The sequence below is a fragment of the Leguminivora glycinivorella genome, chromosome 7 (assembly GCF_023078275.1).
Source record: "Leguminivora glycinivorella isolate SPB_JAAS2020 chromosome 7, LegGlyc_1.1, whole genome shotgun sequence".
NCBI lineage: Eukaryota > Metazoa > Arthropoda > Insecta > Lepidoptera > Tortricidae > Leguminivora > Leguminivora glycinivorella.
In genome coordinates, this window is record NC_062977.1 from 13495888 (window position 1) to 13517431 (window position 21544).

Sequence of the window (21544 nt, forward strand, 5' to 3'; positions counted from 1 at the left end):
GTTATAAATTAAATAAATGGTTTAACGTGATAAATTATGAAGGGTCTGGACCGTTTGTGAAGGTAAAATTGTTATAAAACATCATTTGACTTTGAAATAAATTATTCGCTAGGAAGCATAAAATGTCTGCTAGGAATTTAAAAAGTACGAATATGTACCTATGTTGGCTATGTTAATGTCATGAAATGTCTGTATTCTTGGAAGTATAAATGTGCACAAATATGAGAAAAATTGTGAGCATGTTGCATAGTGCTCGGATCTCAGACATCTTAGTTCTTAATCTCAAAGTAAACTTGGGCATATTCTAGTAACTTCTATTTTGAAGCAATGTCATGTTTTTGCTTTACAGGGCATCCTTTAACCCATCTTACTTCAATTATGCCCCAAAACTATGCTTCGGTTATCAATTTGTTACAAAGTTCTATTGTTAGAGAGCTTCATTGACCAAACGTTAAGCCACAAAGATGGACAAGACGGCTTGGCCCTATGCCGTTGTCTCGGACAACGGACTGAATTTCAACAGAATTTGGTATGTAGTTCGTGACAATAGAATAGATTTTTCCGAATTTAAAACATTAGGTGTGTGTTAAAAGAAACCACGTAGGTAATTTACATTAATAAATATTTAATATTGACACGTTTCAGGGTACCCCAAATTAATGATTATGTCTTTATGTAAAAAAAATACTGCTTTGCTTAGTTTAGCTATACGCAATGCCTTCCAAGAACAATGAACATTATGATTTAAATACATCCCGTTTTTCATTGCAGAGTCAAAAATTCAAAAACAGTGCCCCACTTGCACTTACTTAAGTATATTCATGAAACGTAAATCGTAAAGCATTAGATTGAGAGGTTAGGAAAAACGCTAACAATTTTTATTGTAAAACGTGTATGATAAGAGATTATGAGTACCCACTTTTGAGTGTGCCCCTGTCGCAGTAAGATAGATAAAACCGTTATATAGTTATAACCCTAGGAATATAATTATACGTCGTAACATAGTTAAACGAAAGCGATTAATTGCTATCTTACTAGGAATATAACTATAACACGTTACTAGTTTAGTCATATAGTTATATGACTGGATTCAGTCTAGTGAAATGATTGTAGGTAGGAGTGCGACGGTGCGGCAGAGGTATAGTTATAAACCTAGGGATATAATTATATGCCGTAACATAGCTAAACAAAAGCGATTCATAACCATCTTACTAGGAATATAATTATAATACGGTAGGTACTAGTTTAGTTATATAATTATATCACTGGATTAAACTTAATCTAGGGATATAATTATAATACGTCTCTAAGTGGGACTGGAACCGGAAGTCCCGGTTCTTTATAGTTCTATACCAAAAAAAATCAAAAGGAACCCTTATGTCGCGACTCTGTCCATCCGTCTGTGTGTTTAGAGAGAATAAGCACATTGAATTGGAAATAATTAACAAATTCTTGCCCTAAACAATTCTTCACTGTGGTTGGTTTGTTTAACGCATATAATTATATCCCTAGGGTTACAACTATACCTCCGCCGCACCGCCACACTCCTGTCTACAATCATTTCACTAAACTGAATCCAGTCATAATAATTATTTGACTAAACTAGTAACGTATTATAGTTATATTCCTAGTAAGATAGCAATAAATTGCTTTCGTTTAACTATGTTACGACATATAATTATATCCCTAGGGTTATAACTATATAACGGCTTTATCTATCTTACTGCGACACCCCTAATCTATTCATTTCTGTATCAAGTAAAAAACAATTGAACCACAATGTGACATTCATTAACGCACTTTATATCTAAATCCTTAAATGAAATCTAAAATATGAATATGATTGTCAGGTGAGGTGATGGACCTGATGGCGCTGGTGGGGTCGGCCATCAACTTCGTGCTGTACTGCAGCATGAGCCGGCAGTTCCGCAGCACCTTCGGGCGACTCGCGCGCAAGCTGCTGCCCGTGCCCCCGCAGCCCGACGCCGCCCCGCTCACCGCGCGCAAGGCGTAGCATTCGCGCACCGCGACCACCTCGGTCGCGCATCTATGATCCAACCTTTAGGAATACACATATCCCGGAACCACGCGGGTACCAAACTACACGACTAGTGTGCTCTTGTGATTGGATTGAATCGATGGACCTTAGGGAATAAATTCTAGTTAGTGGTTCTTTTTGCACATTATTTTGTGCGATCAGAAAGTGCGATTGGCAGATGACTGTTGTATTTTGAGGTTAGGATGTGTATGTCGTTTTCAGAGGACCAGTAAAATGTAGAACCAAGTTACCAACACATCTTTGTGTATTTTATCAAACTTAAGTAAGATATTGTTAACCTTGTCAACGAACTATCTTCATTAAGTCCAAATTGATGTATGGAAATGCAAAAGTGTGGTTCATGTTTCTTAAATAAGTATTAGGTAGTGTTTTTTTTACAAAGGCGGTAAAAATTACGAAAATACATCAAGTTGCTTCAGTGTTACACCGCGTTGAAATGAAATGTGTCTGGTTTAAAATTAAGTATATATCATAACATAAGAACGAGTCAAGGACTTGAACTAAGAAGCACGTAACTCCCACGATTTACGTTCGTAGGTATGCAAATTGCCTAACATTATTTAAACTCACACCCTTACTCAAAACAATTTAAACTTTCATTCTCAATTAATTGTTTTGTTGGTATTGGCAAAATTGAAGATAAAACAATCTAGTGCACGATATCTTAAAATGTTCTCTTTCATTTATGTTATTTTGAAAGCTTGTGGAAATCTTAATGTTTAATAATTAACGTATATGGAAATATCATACGATATGGCTCGTCACTTCGCAGAGGAAAAATAAACATGACCGGAGGACATTGTGAGGACTGCGATAAATGGATATAAGTAGGTACAGGGCATATCCTGTAATGTAACACGAGCAAAGTATTGGAAACTTTTTTTTCAAAAATAGGTAAATTTAATGTTTTTCCTACTCAGAATCACGAGCACTTTCTATCGGAAAAAAGCGACCCAAATATTTTTTTTCCACTTCGTTACTATTTTTCAAACACTTTGTGCTGTACAGTGGAAAGTAAGTATGTGAAATAATAGAAAATTTTGGGACCATTTTTTGTGTCTCTCGTTTTTTATCCTAGATCGAAAGGGCTCGTGTTTCTGAGTAGGAAAAACATAAAATTTACCTACCTTAAAAAAATCTGGTGATTCTTCTCACGAAAATGCCCAACTATAAGGTTGCACTCCTCAAACTGACCAACATTTGTCATAGTCGTCATATACCTGTAAAATATAGCTTGGTGTTTGGATTGTGCACATTTTAATGTTTAACTATTTTAAGAAGTAAAACATTTTCATATTATTTGAAGCAGCTCAGCAAAGTTGGTCAGTTTGAGAAGTACAGTTTAATTCTTTGCTCGTGTCACAGGCCACACCCATTATCTAACTTATTCGTAATCCTTCAACAATGCATCAGTGTGATAAAATTCTTACTTATTCAATAGTATCGCAAGTATCACAAGTGAAGAAGGTGCTTACTAGAATTTATATCAGACGTTGATTATATTGTGAAGCAGTGTACTTAAAATATATAAGTATAATTTTAAATGTGCCGATTAGGTATATTTGAATTCAAAAAATGCAGGGATCATAATGTTATATATGTACTGTTGATAGTGTGCGACCAAGCACAGTCAATAATAGAATTTTATCTAGGTACATCTACATATAGTTCAATACTATTACAATTCCTTATACATGTGACTCTAAACCAAATGTTTCAACTTGTAGTTGTAAATGTAGAAATAATATAAGTATGTAAGTAGGTACATATTATAATTTGAAATGAATGCAGACTGTTTTTAAAAACTAGGCTGTAAGTTTAGTATGCTGCTAAATTTCCAATGTAAAATGCAATATACATACATGCTCTTTGCTTATCCCGGCATTTGCCACGGCTCACGAGAGCCTGTGGTCCGCTTTGACAACTAATCCCAAGATTTGGCGTAGACATTAGTTTTACGAAAGCGACTGCCATCTGACCTTCCAACCCGAAAGGTAACTAGGCCTTATTGGAAGAGGCCTTATTCCGGTTTCCTCATGGTGTTTTCCTTCACAGAAAAGCGACTGGCATGTAAAATGCAATATTGACATATTATATTGAGAGCTGCCGCCGTTCCTCATCGCCCATTGAAAAACGACATCATTTGTTAAAGGCATGATTATTCATTTATTCATAAGTTCATGAGGCATAACATACCTACTCGTATATTTTATATCAATCATAAACTTTTGTTGTACTACGAGAACTAATACCAGACAAAGATAGGTACGAGTCAGTTACTAAAAAAAAATATTTTTCCTGAAATATAATTTAACGAGCGTAAATATGATTGTATGGCAGCGGTTAAGCCTATGTTACTATTTAATTAGGATTTTTACTTAACTTGTGGACCTCATTATAATTATTTTATATTCTAATCGTTAGTGTTAACTAGTCAAACAATGCCCGTTACTCATCTAATGAGAGAAAGTACATCTAGAATAATATAAAAAAGAAAGGCTGGGGCCCATTTCTCGAAATATATTAGTCTAATAATATTAGTGTGTTGTCATGGCAACCCATACGATTTGACAGTTCGAAGACTAATAAGATTGGTCTAATATCGTTTGAGAAACAGGCCCCTGCACGAAAAATATATTCGGTTATTATTGACAAAATTGACATTGACATCTGTAGCCTTGAACTATGAACAACACGCCGTCAAACGTTGTTCTGCCACTTTAGTAAATTAAGGAAGTACGTGGTCGCTCTTCCCAGGACAGCAGTTTAATTATGATTTCGTATTAATGAAAATATAGTTGACTTTGAAAAGTAACAATACGCGTAGGTACCTACATGAGAACAAATATATCACTATGTTTCCTTTGTTTAAATTGTTCTGTGAACTTTTTTTTGCATTTTTATTGAATGAAATGAATTGTAAGAAATAAAGTCTGAGTTTTTTAATATTTAAATGTTTAAAATGCATAATAGTAAGTACTACATATCCACATTCATGAATATTAACAAATAGTCATTTATGCATGTTTCTTTTGCAGGACTTCCAAAGTGGTTTAATCAAGTAGGTACTGTAGGTACTAATACTGAATTGAACTTGTATTTTTACTTGTGTAATAATTTTTTCGTACTTATAGATTAAGACGATACGATACAGTTCAATTCTCCATACGTACGCTCTCGACTATTTCCTCCCTGGTTTTTGAAGATAGAGCAATGATTTTTTCAACACAGATTATTATTATTTTTATCAGTGTCAGACCGTTTTGATTTTTTTGCTATTTTTATTTTAAAAGACGCTAGAGCCAATCAAAAATTTCAATATGGCTCAAAAAAAGGTGTGATACTCAAGATCGGTAACAATTAGCCAAAAAATCTAAACGGTCCGACACAGATTATTTCATTGTTATTCAGATTCTCAAATTTTGTTCCGTTCAAATAAGTTTTGAAGGAGGAAACAGTCGAGAGCGGAACCTCGATTTTAAAGATTTTTTCGCAATATCTTTTAACTGAGTTGTTCTTAATGGACATTATATTTTTTTGATAAATCTAGTTAATAACACTAGTATATTGAACTGAAATTCCCAAATTGAAAGGGGGACTTCTTTTCATTTTAGCATTTTCGCTCCCGTAGCGTCTTAATGCTTAATATTTTTGTAGAAACTATGTTATCATTAAAATTGTCAATTACTTACTATAAAGGTTAGTTACACGAAAGAACATAAAAAACGTACATCTTGGATTCAATTCGCCTGAGTTTTAGTGTGTCTGGTCACGACTCACGTCGCCTTTATGTATGCCGACCCAAAAGTTTGCTTGACAAATGCTTCATCCCGCATGAAGCCTATCGCTGTCCTAAATTAAAATGAAAGTTGCCACAACCGATTCGTCAATGACGATATGGTACTCTCGTTCGACTACGATATTCAATGTCCCTTATTACTTCACAATTTCAGCTGCCGGCTGTATTCAAGTTGCAAAATTATAAGTTAAAAAGTTAAAATCAAGTTTAATATTCACTGTACAAGCGCCCGAAATATTAATATTCATAAATGGATTCAGTCACCTGCCTGTGAATACGAATTAGAATGAAAATAAGGGGTTTCGCTCCCAGTATTAAAGTAATTGACGAGTATTCTGGAGTAGGCATAATTTTGATTACGGGATATTTTTTTTGTACAGGTTTAAAAATATTATAAAGCACCTACGTGGGCTCTTCTGTGGCCGACTAAACGTATTCAAAGCTTTGTCACCATCAACGTTAGTGTGCTGCGGCACTCGGCCCATTTCGAACAATGCTAACCGTGTCGCTTTAACTACCAAGTTGTCAGTGCCAACTGTAAATATAACGCATTTTTCGGACAAGGCCGACTGTCCTGTAAGGCCGAGTTCTCACAAAGAACATATCGTGATGACAGATAGTCGTGCATTGTGCTCCGTAAGGCCTGATTTAGACGGCGTGCGAACTCGCATGCGATTTTAGTTACATTGCGGGCTGTTTAAGTTACGTACAATTTTGCACAGCCGTCAATACCGCAATGTAATAAAACTCGTATGCGAGTTCTCGTACCGTCTAAATGGGCCCTAAGTGTAAGGCCTGAGTGCACGCACGAGCTTGCAGCAGGGCAGGGCGTGTGGCGTGCATGGCATGTCAAACAATTGAAGCTCAAACAAGTATCCCGAGTCTGACGCTGCATAAATCTCGCCCTTCCAGCTGTACGCCACGACGAAAGCTCCGCTCCGAGCGTCTACTCAGGCTTTACACTAACTTCAAATGGAGGTATTCATTTGATACAGTTTGTACCGTACGCGGAGCGGACTCATAAAGGACTCTATTTTAACTTTCACCGCTGGTGGCCTTGGCAACTTTAAACTGCATACTAGCACTTCGCCAGAAATTAACAAGAAACAAAGTGATTAATGAGTCCGCTTTGCTCGCGCTGAAAACCCTACTTAGAACCATAATCGTCCTGTCGTGTCTCATATTCATATAGGACGATACGATTAAGAACTGTCGTTACGATATAGTGGTAATGGAGCCACAAAATGTTACAGCGTTAAATGTATATTTAATATGTAGTAATCTGTATAAATCTGGGAATAAGACGTAATAGTGAAATGTATTAGATTGTAAAATACACATTAGATAGTCCGCATTTGCTAAAAGTCAGTTGAGGTTTGTAAATTATTGGATAGTATTAATATCATCTGTAAGTATGTTTGTTTATTTACTGAAAATTATTATTGTATGTCGTTTTCATATAAAAAACATGGCACATGATAAATAGTGAGCAAATATGTGATTTACGATTGTTTTATTTAACTCTGATTTCACCCATTTAATTTATGAAATATGTTTATTGCCTAGGGACCGGCACGAATTAACAGATTAAAGCATGAATCATTATAGAGGTATCTAATGACATACCTTCTGATGTCCTGAGTGGTGTGCGTAGGAAATGTGACCACCCTAGCGTAAATGTTAAGATCGTGCGTAAAACCTGCCTATGTATTGTATATTATCTAGGTATGTTGATAAAATTTCAACGGTATACGTTCAGCGGTTTATAGGTAAAAGACAGCTATATAGGCGATTTCACATATAATATAACCGATACGACCGCGACCGCGACCGATCAGTGTGCACGGATAGGAACAAAACATCCAGCGAGCCAGATTTCGATCGGACGTCCATGCGCTCAAGGCCACGTCCACGTCCGTCGACCGATAGTTTGCACGGTTATGTGTAATTTCATTGTCCAGATTCCCGTCCGCGGTCGATTTTACGACGGACGTCGTAGTTTTAAATTATGAGTAAAAATCATGTAAATATTTGTAGGCTACAAATCAACATAAACTAGGTGTCGCCAGCGACTTTGTCTTCGAGAATGAATATAGCGTCTTGATAATGTATTATGGCGATCAATCAATCGCAGCATAAGCTTAATTGCTTACCTACATCAATTAGTAAGGGAATTCGTATTATCTCTATATTGATGGATTTGATTTATTTTGATGTTTTATAGTCAGTATTTTGTTCGTGTTGGTGTGGTGAAAAATTTTGTATTTCACTCGGTGGCAAAGTTTGTTAAACCTTCGTGCCTTGACACCCTCGCAACGCTCAAGATTCCACTTTCTGAACCACTCGACTTGCTACCCTTGCGGTTCAATATTGGAATCTTTCGCTTGCTCAGGTATCAATATTGGCACGTGCGGTTAAACAACTACTTTGCCCCCTTGTTAAACAAATAACTATAACCGTGACTGAGAAAATGGAGGCAGTGCCTTTTAATTGATGTCAGTATTTTATTTTAAAAGAATTATTGGTGCCATTATATTTTTATCAGGCGGTATCCAAATTAAATACTATAATTCCACGCAGATGTACTGACGGGATAAAAGTAATTACATTAATATGGACTAGGTACTTCGTTTCAATTTTTATAAAGCCCTGGACACTTTTAAGGCAACATTGATTATTCTAATGGAACGTCGACATCTTATGCGAAAAGTGATACATCGTTGTTTTAAAATGGTTTCCAGGCGCGCGGTTGATACCTAATATACCTAAGTAATTTAGTCGATAAGACTATTCAAGCCGCACCAAATATTCTCTGCAGGGTTAGCACATGATTGCCGCGAGAGAATGTCGCCGCGAGATAGACTACCCGTCCTTATGTCATTAATACAGTTAGAAGAAGACGTGTCATCTATCTCGCGGCGACATACTCTCGCGGGCATCATGTGCTAGGCCTACTGGAAACAAAAGATTTCTCGTATCAAGAATGCAATATGACAAAGAAAAAAAAGCCTTTGCGCTTGTAAAGTGTCTGGGTGTGCGCTGACTCGTGCAAAAATCTCGATTCTTTCCACAATTTTAAGTAGTTCATCTGACATGAACAACGTAAATGTATCTGTGCATAGTACATCCTATGAAGCCTTGGACAGGAAGCAAGAGCGGCCGCTCGACGTGCCATGCACCGCGTGTGCCTAGTTCACTCACGCCGTATGTCATATATGTCAGCGCCGATCTCGCGTTCGTCGCCCACCTAAGACAAGTCCATAGAGATAGAAGGTTTGATTTCGTCGCATCGCAAGGGCGAGACGACAAGGGAGGAGTGTGAGTATGTACACACTGGTTCGCCTGTCTCGGGAGTCTCTCAACGTCATCGCAACATACGTAAGAGGTAGGTAAGTTATTATGTTCTAAAACGGAAAAGGAAAGGGATGGCCACTTTTCAAATAAACGTGGTTCCTCGTTTCCTCTCTTTGTTGAAATTATTGAGGATATTTTTATATAATCAGTTATTAATTATGGCCATAGCCAAGCCCTTCAGTTTGATTTAATTGATTGTTTTATTTCTGAAACCTCAGGAAGTAAAATAATTTTCATACCGTGAAACGTGACAACTTTACCTTCTAATTACGAGGTAACTTTAGAAAAAATATGTAAATAGATGTCAAAATTTACCTCAGGCTCCCATGAAGCGTGGCAATAAAGTGCCGAAAGAATGCAAGATCTAGGTACTTACTCGTACTATGATGATTTTTAGAGGCAAATATTTTTTTTACACTTACACAAACATTACACATTTTTATTGTTAAATTGATGAGTGAGAGTATTAATATAAGCTTAAATTATATCTAATGTAGACTCTTTAGCTCCCTTACCTACGTCTTGCCGTGCGATAAAAAACTCTGATGCCTGTTAGTAATTGTTTTTACCAAAAAATGCTTTCAGATTTTAGATAAATAACTATATTTACATGAGCCAATGAAAATATTATACGACACTCTTACACAGATTGACTGAGTAAGTTCAAGAAGTGTGTGACTGAGTAAGGTAAGCTCAAGAAGGCTTGTGTTGCAGATACTCAGACAACGATATATATAATATGTATACAAATACTTATCATCATCCTCCTTGCGTTATCCCGGCATTTGCCACGGCTCATGGGAGCCTGGGGTCCGCTTTGACAACTAATCCCAATATACAAATATTTATATAGATAGAAAACATCCATGACTCAGGAACAAATATCTGTGCACTTCGCACAAATGAATGCTCTTACCGGGATTCGAACCCGGGACCGTGGCGTAGCAGGCAGGGTCACTACGCACTAAGCAAGACCGGTCGTCAAAAATAAAGCCCAGTCAAATATAATAAATACATAAGCATCCGGAAGTCGTTTTATTACGGATATGATATGTTAGTGGGTTTCAAAGGATGTTGCTATGACACCCTTTATCTACAATCGAAAGCCAATGTCTTTCTTCACATTTATATACCAAATTGAAGCCAAATATCTCAAGCTTTTTCTTAGAATAGCTTCTCATATTCAGAATCAATGATATTAAAACAATAAATAACTGTTTGTTTGTGTTGGGTTTTGCGAAAATTAGTATTTTTTTATAGTGCAAGTAAAAAAGGAACCAACAAAAGGAATACAGGAAATTCAATTAATTATCTTGTTAATATTTCAACTACATATACTAGACTAGCTTTTTTCCGCGGCTTCGCCCGCGTACTAATCTAATCTTGTTTCCCCATACAGACAGGGAAACTTAGTGATAAGGTTTTGTTGGCCCCGTTAGTGTACTTATGCTTTTGATTTGTCACTTTTGTAATGATACACCATAACTATTTTTTTTTTTTTTTTAGTTTAGATACATTATAATAAAACATTAGGGACATAAAATTATCTTACAATAAAACTAAAGTATTAAATCTAATAATCTTTTTTGTTAATTTAATATTTGTCTCACAAAACGTATTAGAAAATCTACAATGTAAGGAGAATGCTTCAAACATTTCCAAATAAATCGGATTTCGGCAACATCTATTTGGCAGTTTTCCAGTGAATAGACATATATTTAACGATCTCATATAGGTAATCGCTCTGCAGTTCGATTCGCTTTTCACTTTAGCTGGGAAAAATATAATAATTCTAGAGAAACGTAACATTAATTTCTTTACTAAAAGTATTATTATATCCCTTTGAGTGGTAGGCCGTCGGATTCCAACTGATGATAACGTCAATAAAATATGAAATTTATCAATTTCAATAAAATCGAAAGACCATTAATATATATCATTTAATTTTCAGAAATAACTTTTTATTATGTACCGCGTATTTAATAAATTTCCCTTTATGTAATAATTAATTGTTATTAGATGTAATAAACGTTTTATTATCATAATATTGGGGTTACAAAGCCTTCATAAAGTAGGCATATAAACTAAAAGCCTCAGGAAAGTGTTTTAAAAGGCAAGAGACATTTATTACCCCTACCTCGCCATCATGACATAGCAGTGCCTCTTTTGCTGACCCATTCGAGACCTTTGTCTACCTTTTTACGCCCCGTATCTTTCTACGTCATCCAAGTTTATAAACAGCTACCGAATCAAACAAATACCTACCTTCGATTAATAGTCTTCTACAAATTCAGTGTCATTAGTTTCATTAATCTAGCCACGTTGCCAGACGAACTACATCCTACACTTAATATAAATAGTGTTAATAGAAGTCAAGGGCAAACTCGTCGGTCACTCGACGTTTAATTTTGGACAGTCTAGAAAAGTTCCACAGTGGAAATCTAGAAGTGTATCCTTAAATACTTACACCGAAAAACGCAAAACCCAAATGTTTTATCTCCCTCAATTGCTCGAATCGGCATGAGAGGAACTTTCGATTCAAGTACTTGATACATTTTCGCGGGACTGATTCAAGTAGCTACGCGACGGTACACCGATGCGTAGATCGGTTCTGAGGTGTGAAACTGCTGGTAGGTATGAACGGGCCCACAGGTCACCAGCTTGCTGTGTGATATCGGCTTCTTAAGACGATACGGGAGGGGTCCATTCCCCATACAAACGCTCTCGACTATTACCTCCCTGGTTTTTGACGATAGAGCAATGATTTTTTCAACACAGATTATTATAATTGTTATCTGTGTCGGACCGTTTTGATTTTTTTGATATTCTTATTTGTAATGACGCTAGAGGCCATCAAAAATTCGACGACAACAACGTGCAATTATTTTTTTCAGAAAATTGCACCTTACCCACCAACGTACAAGGTGCTATCTGCGATATATCGCAGATGTCGCCTTGTACGTTGTTGTCGTCGAATTTCCAAAGGCTTTATTGATTATGGTGCAAAAAAGATGTGGTATTCGAAATTGGTAACAATTAGCCAAAATAGTTATTTGTTATACAAGGGGGCAAAGTTGTATACACGAGAAGTAAAATATATTTGCACCCGAGTGTAACACAAAACTTTTCCCCTCACTATAGCGAGGAAACTACAACGCAAATAATGCGTTAATCACTGCTTCCAGTTGTTCCACAGGTGGTAAATCATCTTTATTACTAGATTTACCTACTTTTATCAATTTTAAAGCAATTAATTTGACTTTATTCAAGGTCAAACTACTTTACTCACTAGTGGATAAAGTGCGTTTTTACCCGCTGGTATTAAAGGACAAAACACGTGTTTCCGAGCTAGTGAGGGGAAAAAACTATTTCAGATTTTCAAATTTCGTTACGATTGATTATGTTTTGAAGGAGGAAACAGTCGAGAGCGGAACCTCGATATTAAAGATTTTTTCGCAATATCTTTTAACTGAGTTGTTCTATAGGGACAAGTTTTTTTTTATAAATCTAGTTAATAACACTAGTACTTATATTTAACTAAAATTCCCAAAATGAATTCCCTTTCCATTTTATCATTTTAGCTCCTGTAGCCTCTTAATTATGGTGAAAACACATCTGGATGCTAATACGCAATAATGTGTCATCCCACATGCATTTTGCAATAAGATGTCAACTCAAAAATTTGACGATTAAAGTTGACGTTTTATTGCAAAATTCATGTGCAAATTATTGCGTATCAGCATCCTTCTATCAGTATCTAGCCGCTTATTATGTATGAGAAATCGTGCGTTAGTATGAAGACGCGTAGGCGCCGGATAGCTGAAATCATGCGTAAATTTTATACGCATGTTCATATTAATTAGCGATTTCTCATAGATAGACATATGTATATATGATATATATGTTTCCATTTCACCCTTATTCGGCACTGTTAATGTTTGAGAATAACTGACTGACCGATCGTCCGACGAGGGCGGCGAGCTGATAGATAAGCTGAGAGACTCTTCATTATGTAGCTGTCTATAGATTGTACGAGTATCTATAGGTAAGTAAACCTGATAGGGGGTAATTGTACGGCATATGGGGACCGGCTAATATCTGTTATTACGAATCCATTAACGTTCCGGCTAAATGTACTAATTATGCAATCGTACCCGACGAAGACGCTTAAATTTAGCATACGCTACCCAAAACGTTATCTTGCTATGTCAGATACAATTACAGTAGAGGCTATTACTATCCTTTGCCTCGAAACTTAGAATGTGATTGTACAAAGTGCCAGTAGACTTGAAGAGAAATTAAAACAAAGTTTGTGGTACAATGTGTCTGTAGAAATTCAGTAAAACAAAGTTTGTGGTATCCTTGACATGTGTGCCATCTGTCAAAAATGTCGAGCGAAAGAATATTTGGTCTTGGTGATTTCAGTATACCTGTGTCGCCATCTAGTGTTTGCAATATAATTAAAATAAATACTTAAAATAACGTAAGTATAAGGATAAGTTAGACCTTACGCTAAATTGAGCCATGCGCAAATTTTGATTTTATAAATTAAAATAAATACTTAAAATAACGTAAGTATAACTCCTTACGCTAAATTGAGCCATGCGCAAATTTTGTTGGACATGAATCCAAGACAATGAGCACAAAGAGAATGTGAGCTGCCGCTCCATTGATGGCGGGAGTAATGGAACCCATCCAAATACGTTAAAAAATAGTCAATAGCGAACTAAAAGCGTGGCAATGGCACAATTTTTTTCAGTATGCTCGTAAGCACCGTTCGAGGGGAAATCGTTGCGCGTCCGCGGTAAACATGCTCCGTCGTTGAACGCTTGCAAAATTTGAACTCGTCCCCAAATTGCAAGGGTGATAAGTAGTTTCCAAAGTGCAGCTCGTAGACAACCATGCCACCCAGCAGTTATAACGACAGCATGTTGTAGCCTTGCGCTTGCTTGCCAGCATGAGCAACGGTGGTGGCCCAGCGGTAGGAGCGTGCGACTTTCAATCCGCAGGTCGCGGGTTAGAACCTGGCTCGTACCAATGCGTTTTCGGAACTTATCTGCGAAATGTCATTTGATAATTGCCAGTCGCTTTTCGGTGAACAAAAACATCATGAGGAAATTGGACTAATTAAAAAAAAACCTAGTTTCACCACACCCACCCATCGGGTTGAAAGGTCAGAGTCAGATGGCAGTCGCTTTCGTAAAACTAGTGCCTACGCCAAATCATGGGATTAGTTGCCAAAAGCGGACCCCAGGCTCCCATGAGCCGCGGCGAATACTGGGATAACGCAAGGAGGATGATGATGATGGTGATGTAGCCTTGCTGCCACAACCCGTTTGGCGCCTTAATTAGCTAGTAAATAACGTGCGACATTCACCTGTCATCACAATTCAACAACTATTCGTAATCTGAGGCCAGAGTTTTGCCCTGATTGCCAGCAGTTTTGTTAATTGCGCCCTGCCCAGTTTCCTTAATTCACAACTCTTACCCAACGAAATTATCCCACGTGAACCAATATAAGTGTGATCTCTCATTATAATACTTAATTATTGTAGCTCCGTAGGCCAAGATGAGAAGGGATAGATTAGAGTTCAAACAAAGTGTTTTAACAGCTATTACCTTTCAGTCAGGCAGCAGTAGGTATGTTACCAGTTTCCCGAACAACCCATAATGAAGATTATAGAAATTATCAAATACGAGGAATTAGGTTTTGGGGATTATGCGAAGAGTCAAATTTGCAAGTGCTTTGTTTATTTAGATACACTTGGACCTTAATTATACCTAAGTAGTATTAAAAACTGTTTTCAATTTGCTTGCAATGTATGTAAGGTGTTATCAAATAAGTCATGGATATTTTAACGGCTGATAGTACTCCGCTCCTGAAGTATATTTATGTATGCAACATAGGCTTTGTTATGCTTTTTTGGAGAAAACTAGGAAACAAATGTGTTATGTTAAAACACCTTGTTAATAAAATAATTAAATGAGTTTTCTCTAGACACTGTTAACGTGACGTGGCAATTACGATTTTGAGTGTTTAATTTTATACTGTCTCACTTATTAAGCATGAAAAACATAGGGGTAAGTAAGGTACAGCGGGGCAATTTCTTCCATGTTTTACAATGTTTGCATTATTAAAAAAAACTGTTTATTTTTAAGAAACATACATGCATTTATGAACTTATCTGCTAATCTTAAATTAAAAGGATTATTTGAGTTAAGGAGTCTTTATTTTATTTATACATTACTTATTCAGTTTTTTCGTTTTTCAGAAAATAGAGTGTCTACCAGTTATATAGTAAGCGTGTTCAGTGGGAAAAAAAACCGGCCAAGAGCGTGTCGGGCCACGCTCAGTGTAGGGTTCCGTAGTTTTCCGTATTTTTCTCAAAAACTACTGAACCTATCAAGTTCAAAACAATTTTCCTAGAAAGTCTTTATAAAGTTCTACTTTTGTGATTTTTTTCATATTTTTTAAACATATGTTTCAAAAGTTAGAGGGGATAATCACTCCTAGAGGAAAAAAAAGTGCGTCTCCCCGCACTTTTTTTTCCTTTAGGAGTGATTATTTCCGAAAATAGTAATATTATCAAAAAACGATCTTAGTAAACCCTTATTCATTTTTAAATACCTATCTAACAATATATCACATGTTGGGGTTGCAATGAAAAAAAAAATCAGCTCCCACTTTACATGTAGGGGGGGTACCCTAATAAAACATTTTTTTCCATTTTTTTATTTTTGCACTTTGTTGGCGTGATTGATATACACGGTGTTTCCGGTATCACTCAAAACCTCAGACACCCCAACTGATTTTTATTTTTTTAAACTCATCTAGAGTATTCATCTTTTAATCTGATCGTTACTTTTTTTTAAATTAAATTTTTAATTTTCTGTACAGCTCTACTTGACTTTTAGCTCTACACTCAATAAAATAATTGCTAACTACCATCATAAACCATAAGACCATTTATTTGTGTACGTTACTGCAACGACATAAGGTTTACCAATAGACAGCTAAGATGTCACTGTAAAACACTTTAAAGCTTTGTCACAGTAAACTTCAAATTGGACAGGTAATCGCAGTAAGCAAATAAACTCAATATTCAAAATGACAAGGTTGTAATTAGGTACGAGTTCAATTTGTTATGACTTATGATAAACATTAAGATTAAACTGACAAACAACGTCAAACTAGTAGCGGAAAAAATAATCGCCCAAGTAACCGGCCAGTATTAATACCCCTAAATACTGAAAAAAGGTAAACAACCTCTAGCAATGCGATATACACAATGTTGTATTATGAGTACAATAGAATGGGCACGTAAAAAATAACTAATAATACTAATTTAAATAAAAATATTACCCCCATCAAGATATAGCTCAATCGATTCTACTCTCGATTCTGAACAAAGTGTTTTCAGGTTTTTAGTGTTAAGTGAAACACGGTGTACATATTGGTACCAAATTTCAGCTTTCTAGTGCTAACGGTTACTGAGATTATCCGCGGACGGACGGACGGACGGATGGACGGACGGACGGACGGACAGACAGACATGGCGAAACTATAAGGGTTCCTAGTTAACTACGGAACCCTAAAAATGGATTAGTTACAATTGCCTTTTAGTCTAGATTTGCCCCGCTGTACCTTACTAAATAAATTGAAAATGGATAGTATTTAAATAATATTATTTCATCGTTCAGATTTTCGCTGATCGCACGTGCCGATACTGATAAGCGGAAGATTCCAATATTGAACCGCAAGCGTAGCGAGTGGTTCAAAAAGTGGAATCTCGAGCCTTGCGAGGGTTTCAAGGCACATTAACCTTCGTACGGCACGTTAAACATTGCCACCGAGTTTGAAAACCAAATTTTTCACCACCCCAACACGAACAAAATACTGACTATAAAACATCAAACTAAATCAAATCCATCGATTTCTTCAATATTTATGATTCAAAATCATCATTTATGGGTAAAATTCTATCAAATTACTTTGATTTCTTGTGGATAAAATGCAATTTTGCTATCGGCAATTACGTTATAGGGTATGGTTATTTAGAAAATAAATTAAAATATTTTTTTGCTAAGGAAATAAAAATAAAAAAGCATATGGAAATTTGCATATGGAAATTTGATGTTAATTTAGTTTAATTTGGTAGTCATCATCATCATCATTAGGCCTCTTTTCTTTGATGTTAATTGACGTCCCGTGACTAATTTGGTAACACCCTATAAACAAGTTTGTTAATATAAATAACCCTATAAATAAGTCCAGCATATAAATAAGTTTGTTAGGTACCTAAATCTTCACTAAAAAAAAGTTAAGTTACATGAAAATAATTCAAAAGAAAGAATTAGACCATTCGTATAATTTGAAGCGGTTCTCTTATTTATCGCCGAAAATTGTATGGCCGAATATCACTTCCCAACTCACGTTTCGCCGAATTTTATTCCACCGAATGTTCATTTCCCAAATTATCATATTGTTTTTTTTTTATTTGCCAACTTAATGTTTGGCCTTTTCTTTAAAAGGCCTAAATTTTTAAAAACCAAACTTTCATGTTGTCGAATGTTTTGCTTGCCGTGTGCCGTAATATACAACTAGTTGTTTATTGTATATGTAATTAGGTACCAAATGTTTTATTGAACACCAACGATCTGTATGGCGTACCTATTTCGAAAAATATGCAATACTGAGTCTTCTATGAAGTTCTTAATTTATTGACAGGGATGAAATTTTTACTTACGTATAAATATTTTTTTTAAATAGTTACCTACTCACTTTTTTTACAAGAATATTTTTAAATTTTGTTTTTATTATATTGAAAAGTTTTTTCCGGTTTGCTCACGGTCAACCTAACACGCTTCTCCTCGCTTCGCTCGTCGTCGCAGCTAACTGGACTCTGTCATATATGATTATGCTAGCAACATAGTTCTTGCTCCCTCCTAACAGGGAAGAAAAGTACCCTTTCCAAATGGATGATGTTAATATTTATTTGTAACTCGCCTAATGTTTCGTTGCAAAACGTTGGTTGGCAAATGAAATTCGGCCAAAAATATTTACTGCGAAAAGAAGATAACATTTGATTGATGAGTTTTTATCACGCGTGTTATTGATCTGGCAGGCAATCATGGTTGCGCGATAAACAATAAAACATCGGACCATCCCTATCGCACTTACAAATAGTGCGATCGGGACGGCCTGATGTTTTGTCGCGCGACCACATTTGCCTGCCTGATCACATAAACTGCACACCGTTGTGTCTCACCATTTTTGGTGGCCATATGTCTTCCTTACGAGTTAACGCTTTCAAAGGATATTGGTACCTATAAAATTTCAGGGTGGGTAGCCGAATGGCACAATCGCTCACGAAACGAAGCGCTAGTAGATATCTATCTCTATCGCGCTTGCGTATTGGCGCGACAGAGCCAGCGGCGTATCGCTTTCGTTTGGCGTCGGAGAAATGCCATTCGGCTACGGGGCCTGATTCACATAATATTTATGAAGATCCACCTGTGCCACGTCGTCAGAGCAATTCTGCGCGGAAGTGCTGCTGCTCGTAGTGTAAAGTATGTTAATAAATATAATTTTCCCCTCAGGAAACACGTGTTTTGTCCTTCAATACCAGCGGGTAAAAACGCATTTTATCGACTAGTGGGTAAAGTAATTTGACCTTGAATAAAGTCAAATTAACTGCTTTAAAGTTGATAAAAGTAGGTGAATCTAGTAATAAAGATGATTTACCACCTGTGGAACTACTGGAAGCAGTGATAAACGCATTTTTTGCGTAGTAGTTTCCTCCCTACATAACAGTGAGAGGAAAAGTTTTGTGTTTAATTACCTATGGCAATGTAACCACCGGCACGTATTCTCAAGTATTCATGAAATGTCGACACTTTAGACGTACCGACGCCAGGTCGAGTCGAAATAACTTTAAATTACATTCAAATATTTAAATAAGTACCTAGAAATGCTGCCAATTGAATAAAACATGCCCTTTAGAATAGCAAGAACGTGTGGCATTTGCGTAAACGTTATTTGGTAAATCTGCTTTAACTTAAATAAGATAAGCTGATGAAATTACAAAGCTTATCTGCAAAGTGTAGAGCGACTTACTTGCAGAGCTATTCGAATGTAGGTAGGTAACTGTATCAACATTATTATTTGAATCATATATCGGTATTGCTATTTAGATATTGTGGATTTTACTCACACTGACCATATAGGCATATGAATGATTTTTGATGGCATATATTATGATTTTGAAATTAGCGCGGGTGAGCGATGATAATTTTATATATGGATCAAAAATTATTCTGATATCAATTTAATTTCGAATTGACATGTTAATACGGATTATTTTCTACGCGTTATCGTTGTGAAAATGGGGATACCCCCATTTGCCAGAATTTCATTTGCCATAATTTTATTTGCCACCCTATTCAACAATCATAATATTGTTTCTCATAACAACTTATGCCATAATCATTGTTTACTATATTAATCTAGTGCCAGAAACTTTGTTTCCCATAAAGTCAGTTTCCATAATTTCATTTGTCAGAATCATCGAAATCCGTAATTACCACATTCCATACCATCATTTGTCATACAAATTAGCGTCCAGAAAAGTCAATTTCCATAATGTGCTTTGGCAGAATCGAAAACTACTATAATAGGTACTAGAAGGACTAGAGAATGAAACTGCTATCAGAAAGTAGGTTAGGTTAGGTTAGAACTGTGACCCCTGGAAAATGAAACTGCTATCAGAAAGTAGATTAGGTTAGGTTAGAACTGTGAACCTCTGGAAAAGGAAACTGCTTGAAAAGTAGGTTAGGTTAGGTTAGAACTGCGACCCCTGGAAAATGAAACTGCTATCAGAAAGTAGGTTAGGTTAGGTTAGAACTGTGACCCCTGGAGAATGAAACTGCTGGAAAAGTAGGTTAGGTTAGGTTAGAACTATGACCCCTGGAAAATGAAACTGCTATCAGAAAGTAGGTTAGGTTAGGTAATAATATGGGCAACAATTAATATGGCAATAATTGCTTATGGCGTTTGAATATTCTATGAAACCATATTATTGCACTTAATAATATGGCTAACAAATAGTATGGCATTGTATGATTATGGAAGGTAATATTCGGATAAACAACGAGCATGTCATATGATTTTTATGGTAAACAAATCATTCGGGCAAATGAAATTCAGGCAAGTTAGATTCGGGCAAATGAATATTATGTTAAATGACTGTCGGGCAAACAATAGACAACCGTGAAAATGTAATTACCTTAGTAATTAAAATGTAATTTGTGGCCATGGAACCACTGTAAGAAAATAATGAATATTATGGAAGTTTCATGGACAATACACATCAGCAAAAATAATGAACGCATGGATGACTTTTTGAAGCGGGCTCCACATTCTCGATAAAATCATATGATACTTGCTGAATATGTATGTGTGTATGCGTCTATGATCGCATTGTAACGCGTATATTCGTGTTATCTCCCGTTCGGGCCGGTAAAATTGTCAAATATCAAAGAGATCTCGTCCAGTTTGGTGTTTGCGCGAAACTATTTCTTTATACTTTCCGAGCGCTCTTGTCAGTCGGCCATATGCGCGGCCTGGTGCCGTAGCCGAATGCGACGCGAGACGCCGCGAAAGGTAGTCTAGCTCTGTCGCGCCAATATGCAAGAGCGACAGAAACAGATATCTACGAGCGTTTCGTTTTGTGAGCGTTTGTGCCATTCGGCTACGTACCCTGTGCAGAAAAACAGGCTAACAACTGCACAAGGTGGGAATGCCGAGGGACGCTCTCGGCACGGTCGGCAAATGTTCCGACAAAATCGGCCTCGTGCATGGACTTTCAATAGGGACTGAGCTCACACTTTTTTTGCCATACTAAATTGAACTTTATCACCAGCGCAGAAAGACGTTCTTATTAGACTAGTAAAAGTGTGTCCACATGAGAGGGTCAAAGTTGGGGCTGGTGTCCCTCTCGCACCACCAGTGACCAGTGTTAAAGAGATTACTATAGTAGTAGTATTTTTACCTGTATGATAACTAAGTTTATAAACTTCTTAAATTACTTTTGTATTATATCGAGGCAAGGATATTAATACCTTGTAACGAATTGGTAAGTCATTATTATGAAGCCATAAAACCAAAGATTTGCGCAATTAAAAAAAATTCGGTATTAGTAGATTTGGTAGTAACTTTGAATATTGACTGGTATCCCCAAATAATGACAGTGATGACGTCATTCAAATGATTTTGACAGTGGCAATAAGTGCGAGAGGGACACAAGCCCCAACTTTACCCTCTCATGTCGACA

General features: G+C 36.4%; 1 protein-coding gene across 1 annotated transcript in view; it reads left to right on the forward strand.

The window, feature by feature from the left end:
- The window catches only part of LOC125228351 (G-protein coupled receptor dmsr-1-like), a 68950-nt gene extending 63681 nt beyond the window's left edge, over positions 1 to 5269 (forward strand). Inside the window, exon 4 of the mRNA XM_048132883.1 lies at positions 1851 to 5269. Within this exon, the coding sequence (XP_047988840.1) occupies positions 1851 to 2014 (164 nt within the window). The 3' untranslated portion in view covers positions 2015 to 5269. The remainder of the gene's footprint in view (positions 1 to 1850) is intronic.
- The last annotated feature ends 16275 nt before the right edge of the window (positions 5270 to 21544 follow it).